Source organism: Podarcis raffonei, chromosome 9 (genome assembly GCF_027172205.1).
Source record: "Podarcis raffonei isolate rPodRaf1 chromosome 9, rPodRaf1.pri, whole genome shotgun sequence".
Lineage (NCBI taxonomy): Eukaryota > Metazoa > Chordata > Lepidosauria > Squamata > Lacertidae > Podarcis > Podarcis raffonei.
In genome coordinates, this window is record NC_070610.1 from 45,273,166 (window position 1) to 45,287,869 (window position 14,704).

The window sequence follows — 14,704 nt, forward strand, 5'->3', positions numbered from 1 at the left end:
TTCGGAGCATGCATGCAGGAAGTTTGGGAACTTTGGAGGAAGAGCAAATTTTTACCAGCCCCTAGTTATCAGGGCAAAATGGAGGCTTACCCTTTTGGTGGGAACAGGGGGGCAACCTCCAATTTTTTTTATTTTGTAAATATCCTTTGAGCTGCGGGAAACAAAACAGTTAGTTTGTGCAAATGGAAATGTGGGTGTAGTGATAGAGGCCGCCCACAGAAACATTGCCACATGTATGACAAGCTGCCTACCTGAACAAATGCGCTATCAAGCTTCCATGCCAGTGATGACTGCAAATTTATAATAGATGGGAAAAGTTTACTTTAACGTATTTCCCACTGTAAGAGGAAATCTGGATTCAATGTTTTTAAAAACATGGCCTGAGATTTTGATGATGGTAACATGGAGTGGACAGTGCAAAAGCCTTGTGTGGGAGAATAATACTGATTCCCCAGTAAACTTCCATTCTGGAAGCACATAGGGATCTGAGCATATATCCTATTGTCAGGCATTCAGGAGCACCTTTAAAATACGTCTGCTGTCAAGGCAGCTGAAGAGCAGACATGACAAAGAGGGAGTGATATTGGTTACAGTGGGATGCAGGGAAGGAGGAAGGGGAGTGGGGGTGGACCGCCCCAGGTGACTTTGCTGAGGGGGGTGACATTTGACGCCCCACCCGCCTGTGACTCCCAAGCCTACCCTGAGCCATCAAGGAAAGGGGGAAGCTGTGTCATTTTGCCAACAGCATTCCCTCCCCTCGTTTTGACAGCTTGGGGGAAGCTTGGGAGCCGCAGGCGGGTGGTGCACGAATGTCTGCCATTAGCAGCTCGCTCTGGCCCCGGCTGCATGGTGCGTACATTGCTGCATGCACCTGAGCAGCTATCCTGCATCTGGGAGGACACGCTCTGCGCCATGCTGTGCCCTCCTCAGGAGCGCACCCACCCTGGGCAGCGCAGGCATATGCTTCACTGCTGGTGGGATGACATATGACAAGGGAGGTGCTCACAATATAAATTTTGATAAGTGACATATTTTTATGTTTACATCTTCTGGCTGAGAAAATTCCCCAAAAGATCTGTTTGGGAAGACCTGGGCAGGAAGTGCAAATCCCAAGGAATCTGCGGTTCCTGTTCTCTCTGCAGCCCTGCTGTGGTGAAGCCATCAGCGAAGCAATTGGATATGCCTACCCACCTGTCAAACCTGGCCTTCAGGAGAGTGTGTAGATAAGTGGATCTGGCCAGTAGGCCAGATCCGGTTCTCCACCCCTCAGTTAAAGTTAATGGCTTCCAAAGTTGTACACTGGAAATACCGTGTGACTTCCAACAAGCATTTTAAGTTCTTACATGCCATTCCCCTATTATGTTACTCAGAGTTCAGCATAGGTCATTGCTCTTCTAAAATGTCACCTCAGGAGTTCATACACTTTCTATTTCTGCTAGTGTTGTCATTGGTTCAATATCATTCAGTCACACCGAGACCCTAGGAATGTAGATGCCAGTGCATGTTTCTCAGGGAGCTCACCCAGTCTAGGTGGATTAGTTAAATGGATTAGTTAAATGACTCAAGCAAAACTGTTTAGTTTCCTAGACGCAAGTCTGAATACTCCAGTTTATGTGTTTTGTGGATCAAGTTCTTCATAAGACTCAAGGCCTTTACAGAAACAGTATAGGTGTGTGGCTGTTGTGAGTTGGCTTTTTCAAGGGCATCATGCTAATGAAATCCTGCTTTGGAGTTTTTGACCCCCTGCTGTCTCAGCTGTTCACATGATTAATGGCACATGACGGAGTTAGCAACCAGCAGCAGTCAAACTTAGCTCAGTGCAGATCTTGGGAGCTCACAACCAGAGCTCGCAAACAGGGGCGTTTGCAAGGGCTTTTAGCAGGGGAGGCCCAGATTTCTGTCTCTTGGTGTGTATAGGACCAGAGACATGGAGGGCGAGGGAGCTGTTGCAGTGACCTGTAACGCCTGTGCCATGTTTGTCATTCTGCCAGAGAACAAGCAACAGCGCACATGTAGCAAGTGCAAGGTGGTTGTCTTGCTGGAAGTGAAGGTGCAGCAACTCGAGGCCTGCCTAGCCACACCTCAAGCAACAGGACAACATGCAGAGTTACTTTACAGAGCTGAGTTGACTGAGATTGAATACCAAGATAGATGAGGTGCCCCCAGGGTGGAGAAAGTTTGCCCATTGCAAGAGTCTAACCCCTGGAGGAATCTGACGTGCAGAAGTAGGACAGTCACAAACCACACTTTGTCTATTAGAGTTTCAAAGTCACTTCCACCTCCAGTCTTCTGTTTGGTAGCAGAAAGATATGGGCTTTTATCAGTATAAATTATTTATTTTTAAATTATTATTCATGTAAAATGTGACAGATAAGCAATATCTCATTAGTGAGGATCAGCCCAATGTGCAAATCCCCTACTTCTAGCCAGATAGAAAGATGCTGTATTTATTTTTATGCGAAATAGTATTATCTATATTTATCTATCATCTATCTATCTATCATCTATCTATCATCTATCTATCAGTCATCTATATCTAGGGTACTTGTAACCCATTCTTAATTAAAATAAATCCCAAAGCAGGGGATGATATCAAAAGATATATCAAATAATATAATATACATAACAATCAGGAAACAATTTTAAAGCAAGAAGACTCTTTATTGGGTGGTTATGTTATGTATTTTTATGTTTTTATACTGTATAAATCTAATGAATGGTTGTTGCAATTCTAAAAATCCAACCTGAGCATGCTTACTCAAGACATAAGTCCCATCGACTCCTTCCAAAGTGTACTCTGGAATATACTTTGGAATGTATATTCATTTTCCAAAGTCTACTTATGATAATAGCCTAAAAATTCTGATATTTGTCAACCACAATGAAAATTTCACCGTGAAAAGAAATCTTTTAAAACAACAGCAGGGTGATTTAACAGCAATGTAAAAACTTGATAGATTTAAACAAATGATGCAGAAACAGTACCTGTGCTTTTAGGTGCCCCAGTGGTACTTTGCAGTTTCCCAAATAACTGAAAAATAGTTAATTGGCTTCTTTTTTAACAGAGAAAATAATAGTCAAACCTTTCTTGCTGCTGTGTTCCAATAATGCTCATGGAACTTCAGGATGATAAAGATAGATTAAAAGTCTAGCTAAATGCACTTAGAGCAAAGGCATTCTATTAACTTGGTTCTGTATATTCCCATAGCTGTACTGAAATAAGTTATGTGAGAGCTTTTTGTTCACATGAAAAATCCCAATAAATATTCCAAATATACAAATATTTACAGGGTGAAGCCAGATTTGGCGCAGCTACTGATGGCATGCCGTATGACTAAGAACTGCAATTGTTGATGGCACACATCCAATGGCCGGGCTGTTCAGTGGCTTAACTGGAGATTATGAGCAGCACCCTTGTCAGTTCCAACAAGTCTGTTCTAAATGTGATGAAGGCTGCAATCCCAACCCTGTTTAAGTGGGAGTCAACCCCATTTAATTCAATAGGACTGACTTCTGATTAATCATGGTTTGATTGCTCTATAAGTCTAGCTCCATCCTAGTGATGCTTCCCCCCCCCCTTTGACTTATGTCTAGGAATTGTTAAATTCCCAGAGGGAACTGGGTCATGTGGCTGATGGACCACAGATTCATCACCCCTGTTTTAGAGAGTTTTCTTAGGACCTTTACCCTGAAGATTATAAACCATGAGCACATCTGCTTTTCTTTCTTTGCTCGTGTGCAAAGAGACTTTGCTCGTGTGCTCAAGACATCGATTCCATAAAGCATATTTTGTTGCATTGTGCAAAATATGAGCAGGCCAGGGCTGAACTGATACTACCCTTGCTGGTATCTTTCCCGGGAAAATCAGAGGCTCACTATGTCAGGTTCCTAGTGGAAGACCGGACAAATGCTAGAACGTTAGCAGTGGCAAAGTTTTTATCGGTGGTCGCAAGAACAAATGAGCCCTATATTCTAAACAAAATGCTTGATTAACCTGGAGGTAGGCTGTATGAATTGTGTATTGATTTGTAATGATTTGTTGGGTCTCTGGACCATAATAAAGATTGATTGAAATAGGCAGCTTTTCTTTCTTTCTTTCTTTCTTTCTTTCTTTCTTTCTTTCTTTCTTTCTTTCTCTTTCTTTCTCTCTCTCTTTGTGTGATGATAGATGATACTTCTGATTAATGATTATATACTATTATGCATAAGCACATATTTCATAAGCACACACACATACCCTGTCACATGCACAGTGCTGTTACGATTATGTCCATTACTTTTTTCATACCCGTCTTTTCAGTGCAGTCCATGACCCCCTCTAGGCATTCATTTCTTTACTTCATTTTTTGCTAGAGACCTTCCACTGCAGCAGGTTTAACAGTCACTGGCTCCTTGCCTAGGGAAGCATATGCTGCTCTGAACGTCTTAAGAATGAGGAAGAATTGCATTCGAAACAAGCCATTTTCTGTTACAAGGGAAAGAAGAAATTATTCAGGGCCTGACTGTAGCAATGGGTTATTTACAGGCCTGAGGCTGCCTGGAATGCACACAATGAAAGCTACTCAGCAGCTGTTCAGTGTAAAATGCATTCAAAATCAATTTCTAAAATGAATTTATTCTAAAGGCTGCTTCTTCATGGTAGCCATCTTGCTAAGGGAGGGTTAACTTACCACCTCGTGACAACGTATCGTTATAGGTGCACACCCATCACAGCAGCACTTCAAAGGCTCTGTTGCATCCGCCAGTTGTTCCCACAGCTGTACTTTCACCCATGCAGCATTTCTTTATAGCTAGTGTAGACTTCCTCTTACCGTCTAGGTCGATCACTAAGGATACAGGAGGTAACAGAAACAAGGTAGTGCCTCCACTGGATCAGGGCCACTGGACCTTCCCCACACCACAATATTCCAGAAGGCTGAAATGATGCCACTGTCTGTCTGAAATCACTCTGGTGGAAATGATACGAAAGATTCGCATACCGTTTGTGCTTGGTGTTGCTTTCTTATCAAGAAGACTTCTTTGCCTTTCTCACCGCTTGCCCAAGACATTTTGCGGCATGAGGCATAGAACAAGATGGCAAACACACACACTGCCCATCATTCATAGCTCTGCCCTCCCAACACCTGACCGCCACTCTGTGCTGACCAGCCTCTCCCACCTGCCTCCCTCTGCCTCATAGCAAGTCCTGTCCTCCCTTTTCTGCTCTTTAAATGCAGCAGACGTACCTGGCATTCCTTAATGTTCTGTGTCAGCCTTCACCACCCTGACCCCTCCAGGGGTTATGGACTATTAACTCCCATCGGCCCAGCTAGCATGGCCTCACTTCGCTGGGGCTGGTGGGAGTTGTACGCCAGAACAACTGGAAGGCACAAGGTTGGCAAAGGCCACATGACAAAAGAAATTGTTTCCCCAGAATTTCCAGATTAGCAGAATAATAATAAAATAGTACAGTTTCCAATACTTTTGGGCAGGAAGCCTAAATGTATGTGTTTTAAGTGTATGGTTATCTTACCTCAACAGTAAGACTAGCTTTGGAAGAGAGGTGCAGTTTTTTTAGCAGTCAGAACTGTTTTTACTAGTCTGGATTCAGACTTAGTCATGCTTAGCAGTAGACCCATTAAAACCAATGGGAGCTGTGCTAGTCAAGTAACTTAGGGAAATAGTATTGATTTCAATGTGTCTGGTTTTTTATTTTTATTATTTAATGGACTGTTGTTGTGAGTTTATTTTACTAAGGAATGGTAGGTATCTTTTTTTTAAAAAAATTAATAAATAAGTAGGAAGAGCTGTACAAAGTAATACACATGTAAAGCAAAAGAACCTCATAGCAGTATTCCAGGCATCCCCTGTAGAGGCAGGAGGAAATGTTTGGGAATGGGCAGAAAGCAGAACAAATGTAGAGAAGAGCAGCTTGCCTTTGTAGCAAGAATCAATTTGTTACAGAGTCAATTGTGCATATCAAACACTGTTATGGAGTATAAGCAAATTGCGCCATGGCAATATTTCACACAGACAGGGTCTTGGTCTTGCAAGGTGAAAACTAGGCTAGCCAGTTTCAGTCTCTGGTGGGTTGGATCATTTTATGGCAATTTGGCTTGCTCAGAATCATAGAATTGTAGAGTTGGACGTTACGTCGTTACGTCGAGGATCATCTAGTCCAGGTCCCCACAATGCAGGAATATGAAGGTGGTCTGTATGGGAATCGAACCCATGACCTTGGTGTTATCAGCACCACACTCTAACCAACTGCGCTAACTGTCGCTTGCTTCAATCAATCAATCAATCAATCAATGCCATTTGATTTGATGAGAATCACTGCACTGGCACAGAGCTGATTCCCACAGAGAATTGGGGCCTTTGTCCTTGTACAATGACTTTTATGCAATAACAGTGCAATGTTGACCAGAAAATATCTCAAGATTTTGTTTTTGTTTTTCCTCCGTCCATCATTCTGTTCAGCCGGGAGTGGGAGTTTGAACTCCTGTCTCCCCAGTCCTAGTGTGATGCTCCCACTACATGCCTGTTTTCCAGTTATAGCCCATGTGTACTTCAGGAACATCATATTCTTTAAGGAACAAAGTCCCTGCAACCATCATTCTTGCTCTATTCTTCCTTCCTTCAAAATGTCTCCTAGGGGGCTTTTCTTGCCTTGCAGTAATATCTTTTTAGTATGAGTGATCCAAAAGTTTCCCCAAGCCCTTGCTTTCCTGTTACAGGAATTTATTGCCAACCCCCCCCCCTTTTCTCTAAATTGCTTTTTTTTAATGAAAGCTTTACAAGCAAGTTATAACTTTATAATTGTGACTATTATCTGAGCGAACTATTGTTTCTTAGGTGGAAGCAAAAATAATAATAATAATTACAATGCAGTCCTATAAATACGAATCATTGAATTCAGTTTGACTTCCCTCCCTGTGTATGCAGGGTGGGGGAGAGTTATGTCTCTCTTCCCCAGTGTGATTGGAATGATCACACATGCACACGCACACAGCAGTGGGGCAGGAGCTGTTCCTTATTTCCACCAATGGTGGTTCATCACCACCACCACCGAAAAAGGCTTGTAGCTGGGGGCAGGGGCAGAGCTTGTTCATTCCAGTCATGTGAGGATGGAAGAGATAGGCCTTCCGTCTCTGCATGCTGCCTTGCTGATAAGGAATCACCCTCATGCCTATGACTTGAGAAAGAAAAGACTGGATAGACACACAAAGGCTTATGTACACATTACCCACTTAAAACACTCAGTTCCCTGCTGCTGTGTTTCAAATTGCACTTGCACGTCATTTATTTATTTATTATATTGCATTTATATCCCACATTTTCTCCAAGCAGCTCAAGGTGGTCTACGTTTAATCCCCACAACAACCTTGTGAGGTAGGTTAAGCTGAGAAGCAGTGACTGGCCTGAGGTCATCCACTGTGCTTCATGGCTTAGTAGGGATTTTTCAACCTTGCTCTCCCGGATCTTAGTTTAGCACTCTTAACCACTACACTGGGCCTATTGTGCACATCAGTATGGATGAATGTGTTTCCAAGCTGCTCTCCGCCTGACCACAGCAGTGGATGGAGAGGGTGTGTGGCTGTCTTCACATAGCTTACATTTTCAAGTTGGATCAAAGCTGGTTTGGGAGAAAACGACGTCAAAACACAGTACCGTTTTTCTCAAGTAACTGCAGGACTGATGCGGGTTGTGGCTGATGTCATGTGTGCACAGCTTCACAAACCAGTGGTGGGAGCACACTGGATGCTGAGTAAATGGGACAGTCTGTGTATCTAGCGAATATCTAGTAGGTATCTGCTGAAACTCAGCCTGCTAGATAAGGTGCCTGTTCAGCAGATGTACGAAAAACACATCTTCTATTTGTAAGAAACTGGAAAGTGGGGTGGCTTCAGAAATCATGAAGCAGTGAGCATGGATGTACTAGTGATTCCAATCACTTCTTCAATGTAATGCCTGCACAAAAAACACACTCATCTCTTAAACAGTAAGATGTATCTGCTTCTCTTGCTCCCCACATTCACATCAGCACTTGCCACTCTATTGTAGCAAAAGTAGCAGGAATAAGCAGCACAAACAGAGCAAGAGGTTCCAGTTGGACTACACGGAGGGTTTTTAACACTGCCCATGCAGTGTTCTTCTGTAAGATACATGATTTCCTATACTTCAGAAGGGACATTCCCTCATCTTCTTTCACGACAATTTTCACTCACTTTTTACAGGACAAAGAGAGGGCATTCCACATTGAAACCTCCCTTGTGGATGCAGCCAGCAATCATTCCTTTCCCTTTGTAAGCCAACTGGGTTATTGCATTGTTTGCTTCTTTAAAATGCCACCTCTGCTTAGGGCTGCTTCTTTAGAAATTAGTTGGTTAAGAGCCTCTGTCAATCACTGATCTGTCTTCAGTGATGGGTTGGAAAATCCTTTAATGAGTTTTCAAAGCACTTGTCAAAGCTACTGTCTAGATAGTAGCTCAGTGGTAACAACAGGGAGCAGAAGAGACAGTTGCAGTCTTTAATTATATTCCACCCATAGCTTTGTACAGCTTTATATCCCAGTCATTAGCTATATGCGTTGGACTGTGCCTACACAGTTTTAGTGTTAGGCTCTTTTAATGTTAGTTGGGTGGGTTTTCTAAAGTGCATTTGAAAGGTACAGTGGAGGTAATGACCGTTGCTCAACTGGACTTAGTCTTTTAAGTCTCGCCACATTATCACTTCCCTAACTTTCCTTTTTGCAAAACTTCTTTCATGCATCTGGTTCAAGGGTTTCAAAAAATTGTTGATATCAAATATGTCTTCTCCCTTTCCTGCTATTTAAGAGCTATTTTATAGTCTCATCTTTGTGGAATGTAAGATGATGAAGCAAAAACGACTTGGCATAGTTGGAGTATATTTGGACAAGCTGTGCGCCTCAATGTATCAGGGGCAGATTCAGACACTTTGGGGCTTACTTGGTCTCTGGTCTTCCCCATCAACATAGAAGTATGTTTGCAAAGTGGGATACCGTGTCTGATTTCACCAATGCCCTTTACAGAAGTGTGATGATAAAAATTTGACATCTCACATTCCGTGAATGTCTCTGTGTACTGGACACCTGAACATGCATATATGAATTGCACAAAGACTTGGGTGTTTTGTAAGAAGTACAGGGGAGATAATTTCACAGTGCCTCTACCTGTGAAACTAGTTTTTGTGTGTGCGTTTTAAAGACGAATTTACCTAGTGTGTTCTGTAATTGCTGTTGTGATTATTTTGTCAAAGAGGTATTTATACCACAAGTCCTCTATTATAGGACAAAGCTACAGAAATCTGGAGAGATTTCAGGGAGCTTTGAAAACTCTAATTGGGATAGTTATCCTGAAGCTACAATTCTGCAATCCAGTATTGGCCGAATGTGGATTTATTTAGTAGGTCTTCAGTTTTAGATCAATTTTTTAAAAATTTTGAAGCCCAGATGGGCTTTTGTAGTTTCACTTTTCATTCCTAAAATGTAAATTTATAAAAGAAGAATAGTCAAAATTACATAAACATTCTTATATGTTACAGTTGAAAAGCCAATAATAAATCCAGCTGTTTTAGTACGGTAACAATTTTATACATTGTTGCTTGACTCAAGCAGCTGCTACTCCTCCGCTTCAGAAGTCTTGCAGGCAAAATATAGGAAGAAGTATGTATCTAAAAAGCCATGGACTTAGATGCAAGACAGCCTTAAAAAATTAACAATAACACAATTTGGTCACAGAAGACATTTCTCTGTGCAATGGAAGTGCGTATCATACATTGATCTTCCAGGAAAGCCTGCTTTGTATTCCATCAACATCTGAGGTATGGTTGGTGGTATAAGGGACAATGGCTCCTTGATTGTGGTACCCAGAGTTTGGAGTTCCACACTTGGGTGATCCAGTTGCCTTCCTTTCTCTGTGTGTTTTGGCACTGGATAAAAACCAAATTGCTTAACCATGCATCAAGAGGATACTCTGTGATAATTTGGTATTGGTTTGCTGGTCTGTTAATGCAACTTTTTCTGTTTTTGCTTTTATTTCCCCATGGGTTTTATTGGTATTGTTTTTGTTATGATTTTTAATTTCCTCGAGGGTCCTTTTACACAAAAGAAATGTGGGCCATTAAGTATTGCAATAAAGAAATAAACCTGCATGTGCATCATTGTGAGTTTTTTCACCATATATACACTTGCCAGGAAGTTACAAGTGGTTTCAGTTTCCTAGCATTTGTATACATATAGAAAAATTAGAGATTGCACATTCCTTTCATGGAAGTGCTTCCCTTGATGTTACTTCATAGCATTTGAACCAGGCATGAGATTGCAAAAGATGGAGAACAAACAGAACAGAGCAATGGGGAATTCTAGAGAAGTAGATTGAAAGGCAAAACAATCCAGGGGAGGAACTGTCCTTAACTGGAAGACTGTTTGAAAGTTCAAGAGACGTAGGAAGCCTTGCCAACCGGTTGTATTCTCATAGGGCTCCTGAGATGCTGCAGACAAAGAGCTGAGGCTGATGTGGTTGCTTACCCAAGATCCATCCACTGAGCAATGCAGGACAGTGGCTTGGGGAAGGGCTTGAGGGAAGAGAAACACACACAGTTAAGAATACATGAAAGAGGAACAAGTGGCCACAGCTCAGGGGTATGACACTACACTTTGCATGTAGAAGATCCCACATATTTCCCACTCAAAAGACCAGTGAGGAAAGGCCACTCAGTGCCTTGGACCGCGAGAGCTTCTTCCAATTAGAATAGGCAGTACTTGGCTCAATACAAGGCATCTTCTCTTATTAAGATCAGATTGTAGGAGCTAAGTTGGAATTTGGGGGATGTGAGAATTTGGCTTTGACATAATTTTCTTATTTCAGGTGAGCCGGAGCCAGCCGTCAGTAGCGATTCAGATATTTCGTTGATCATGGCAATGGAGGTTGGACTCTCTGATGTAGAGCTTTCTACTGACCAAGACTGCGAAGAGGTGAAATCCTGAAAAAGCAGCTCAAAAGACCCTTCCACTAAACTAAAGGGCAGTAGTGGGGAGGGGAAGGAAAAAAATTAAGTTCTGTCAGATTTGGACCACTGGTGTACACATGCATTCTCATTCACACATGTACACACACACACACGTAACCATACACACGTCCAGAACGTTTTGTGAACTCCAGTACGCTCCATTCTAGGATGGTCATGAAAAGCAATAGCAACAGACGTGTCTGCTTGGATGCAATTTCATCATTAACTCGGTGTGTCCATTTCACTGACACTGGAAGGTGATCAGAAGAGTTATTCACCTTCTTGGTGGTTCGTAACAATGTAACTGAAATGACAGCTGGTGTGTTTTCTACCTTTCTTCAGTCCCTGGTTGTTGTTGTTTTTTTAAGCAGAAGAAAGCACTCCAAGGTGATTATTTATAGCTTGTTTTGGATGGACATGTCTTTCTTCCTCTCAACACCCCCCCCCCGAGCTTTTTCAAAAGTTCAGCCCAGAAATCTGAATAATTTTATAGGTCACCAAGTTAGTGAATGAGGTAAACATTGCTTTGGAAAGAAATGGTGCTTCAGAGCAGTGTCTTGGTCTGAAGCTTCTTTTCATTGTGGTTTTAGTGGGACTTGGAGATTTGTGCTTCCAGGTCTCCCAGCCAGGAGATAGGTGACTGGATTTACTGAAGTTGGTGACTTGCTACTTAATGTTATTCACAGAGTTTCATGGCTTGCACATATGATACCAAGTGAGAGAAGATGAAGATGAAAATGATAATAATGGGATTAAAAGTCAGCCTGTTCTTGCAGCCTATTTGCTATATTTTCTGTCATCACAAATCTCTCATTCCTTAATGGTCTTCCCTATGATTAGTATGTAATGAGATTCACTTTTTTCCCCTTCTTCTTCAGAGGTATTTCACTCAGATTTCCTTCTGGCCATCAGAGCACTGAAGTTCATTGAAACTGTTTGTGGTAAGGGGAAAAGAGAACAGAAATTTCTGGAAGTGTGGGGGAAGGAGCTAGGTGATGTTGGCCATAATAAGAAAGTTACAAATGGACTGAGGCTATTTTTTGCATAACCACCTTTACCACCACCAACACTCTAGTTCACTCCTGCTTCCTCTGTTCATAGGTGAAAACACTTCCTACTTCCAAGGTCCCTTTCAGTCAATAGGGGTAAGAATGTGCACACACTCCATCAGATGTACAGCTCTGTGCTCATTCTGCTAGATGAAGGGCCAGTCCTCCAATTCAGGTAGAGGACATGTGTTCATGGGTGACAGCAAAAGCACACGAGGGCTGAGATTATTCCCTGCATAACCTTTAGTCAAATGAAAAACTAGCACATTCAGACCTGCATTGAAGCAATTCACTAGTGTGCACAAACAGTGGGAAAGAGGCTCAGAGGCACTGAGGCACTTTTACTGGCATGTGTGAAAAGATACTCTCACAAAAGTGTTCTGTTGTTGTTCCTGGTGTGGAAGTCAACTCTTGCTCCCTGGCTTCTGAACTCACTTGGATGTAGATCCTCAGTGGGTTAAAGAAAATGATGAGGCTCTTCTTCCCATGTCATGTTTTTGAATTGTAATAGAAACCTGAAACATTCCAAAAAGAATTAACTGTCAGTTTCAACTGCATATGTTGAAAAGGGTTGCCATTAAACTGCTGGGACTCAAGAGATTTTGCATTGTGCTGTAGTTTCAGGGGATTTGCTATTGATACAGAGGGCAATTGTATATTTCAATCAAAATATTTAAGCGTTAAGGAGGACTTTTCAGCTTGTTGTCTTTCATAAAAGGGTACGCTATTACTCCTGACAATATGAACAGTGATTTAAATTGCGGTAGGTAAATAGGCTTAGCACTGTAGCCTGTGATAAAAAAAAATATACAATAGAAACAGAATCTATTAGAATTCCTGCAATAGAGTAGTACTATAAGGATTGTTCAGATATAATGCCATCTGCCCATAGTTTGGCACTTTGCGAACAGGTCCTGTGCCCACATGCTCCCACCCACTCAGTGGCTAGATTTTGTAGGGCCTGGCAAAATGGCTACAGCAGCTACCTCCCTCTTCATTTCCTGAGGGGAACCTTGCAATGGGTGGTAGGAGCTGAATGTCTATCCTGAGAAGAGGGGAATACACGCCTAAGGGGCTTATTCATGTAGCACCATGAATTTGGTTTGGTGTTCCATCTGAAGCAACCCTAAGTGTTACTATGGAGCTGTTGTAATTCCCCTACATAGAGCATTGCTTTCAGTGAGCTTTAAATCACTTTGAAAGATCATGCTTGCCTCATCGTGTTGAAGGCTTATGTGTGGGAAGGTGGGCACCTTCAAAAAAAAAAAAGCTGCCATCTTCTACTTATTCTTTCATAATCTCATTTAAATTGAGCCAAAATAAATGTGTGAGGACAAATTGAGACCTATGTTTATTGCTGTTTCAGGCCAACTTCAGACTGAGAGGATCAAGCTTTCAAATTAGGCTTTTCATACCTCCAGTAGTTATGGAGAAGAGAGAATTTTGGCAGGTGTAACTTACATCGCAGCTCTACCAGGTTTTGTAAAGCTGCACCTGTGAAAACATACTCAATTATCCCAACTGTTAAAAATGTAGGAGCCGTAAGATTTGCCATCTCTGCTCTGGAATTCACATTTCCCTGTCTTCCAGTGTGGTTGGGCATAACTGTTGAGGGGAGATCCATCTTCAATTTCACTTTATTATTTCTGAGGCACGTCAGGAATATCATAGTTAGAAAGAAGCATAGCGCAGTCCTAATCTAGTGGAGCCACCTTTTAAAGTGGGTTTTCTATACAGCCCTTGTTGATCCTATATTGCTATGTGGCTCGCATGAATATAGCAAGATCGCAAATAGTATGTATCCATCTAGCTGTGCTGTAAGTTGTACTCCTTTTATAACCTCTTACCATGCATCCAGAGTTGCACTGGCAAAAGCTGGCTTCGTCACGGTCAATCTTCCTACCTCTGTTCCTCCCCCATCTCTTCTGTAATTTCTGTGCTATCTGATAGCTTTGAGCACCACTTTTATGTCACTTCAAGTATTGGAGGCTGTTACTGGTGCATCCACTAATGCTGGGTTGACAGAACAGCATGAGTTGTGTCACCTCACCAAAACTACCACCCTTTCAGCTTATTCTGCCTAGTTGCCCACGTAGAAGTGACAGGGAGGAAAAGGCTAATGGCCAACTCCCAATTAACAACATATTCATCCATCTCATTTCCCCCTGCCAAAAAAATGTAGAAGTGTAGAAAGAGTACAAACCATAATTCTGGAAACATTGGTTCTTTTGACATGCATCTTCTGCTTTAGGAAGCTGCCTTGTAGCAGGTCAGATTGTTTGTCTGTCTGGCCCATTATAGACTATTCTTGACTGGCAGTGGCTGTCCAGGGTCTCAGGCAAAGGTGATTTCAGTTATCTGCTACCTGGTCTTCCTAGGAATTGAACCTGAGAACTTCTGCATGCAAAGGATGTGTTCTGCACCCTTTCTTTGAGAGATCCTTCAGGGATAATTTGTTATAGTACAGGAACCAGGCCTTTATTTACTGGAGGATGGAAACCTCCAGTATGGAAATAGCAAAAACAAAACAAAATAGTCCTGGAAAATCAGTTAAATGTCTTCAGAGTTTTTTTCAGACCCTTGTATCCAAAGAAGTTTCTTTTGGAAAATGGATTTATGTCAAATTTCAGAGAGAGATTCCAGCC

The 14,704-nt window shown here is 42.0% G+C and overlaps 1 protein-coding gene across 1 annotated transcript in view; it reads left to right on the forward strand.

The window, feature by feature from the left end:
• Positions 1-12,655, forward strand: part of RNF150 (ring finger protein 150) — an 80,863-nt gene extending 68,208 nt beyond the window's left edge. Inside the window, exon 7 of the mRNA XM_053403306.1 lies at positions 10,869-12,655. Within this exon, the coding sequence (XP_053259281.1) occupies positions 10,869-10,987 (119 nt within the window). The 3' untranslated portion in view covers positions 10,988-12,655. The remainder of the gene's footprint in view (positions 1-10,868) is intronic.
• Positions 12,656-14,704: the final 2,049 nt, after the last annotated feature.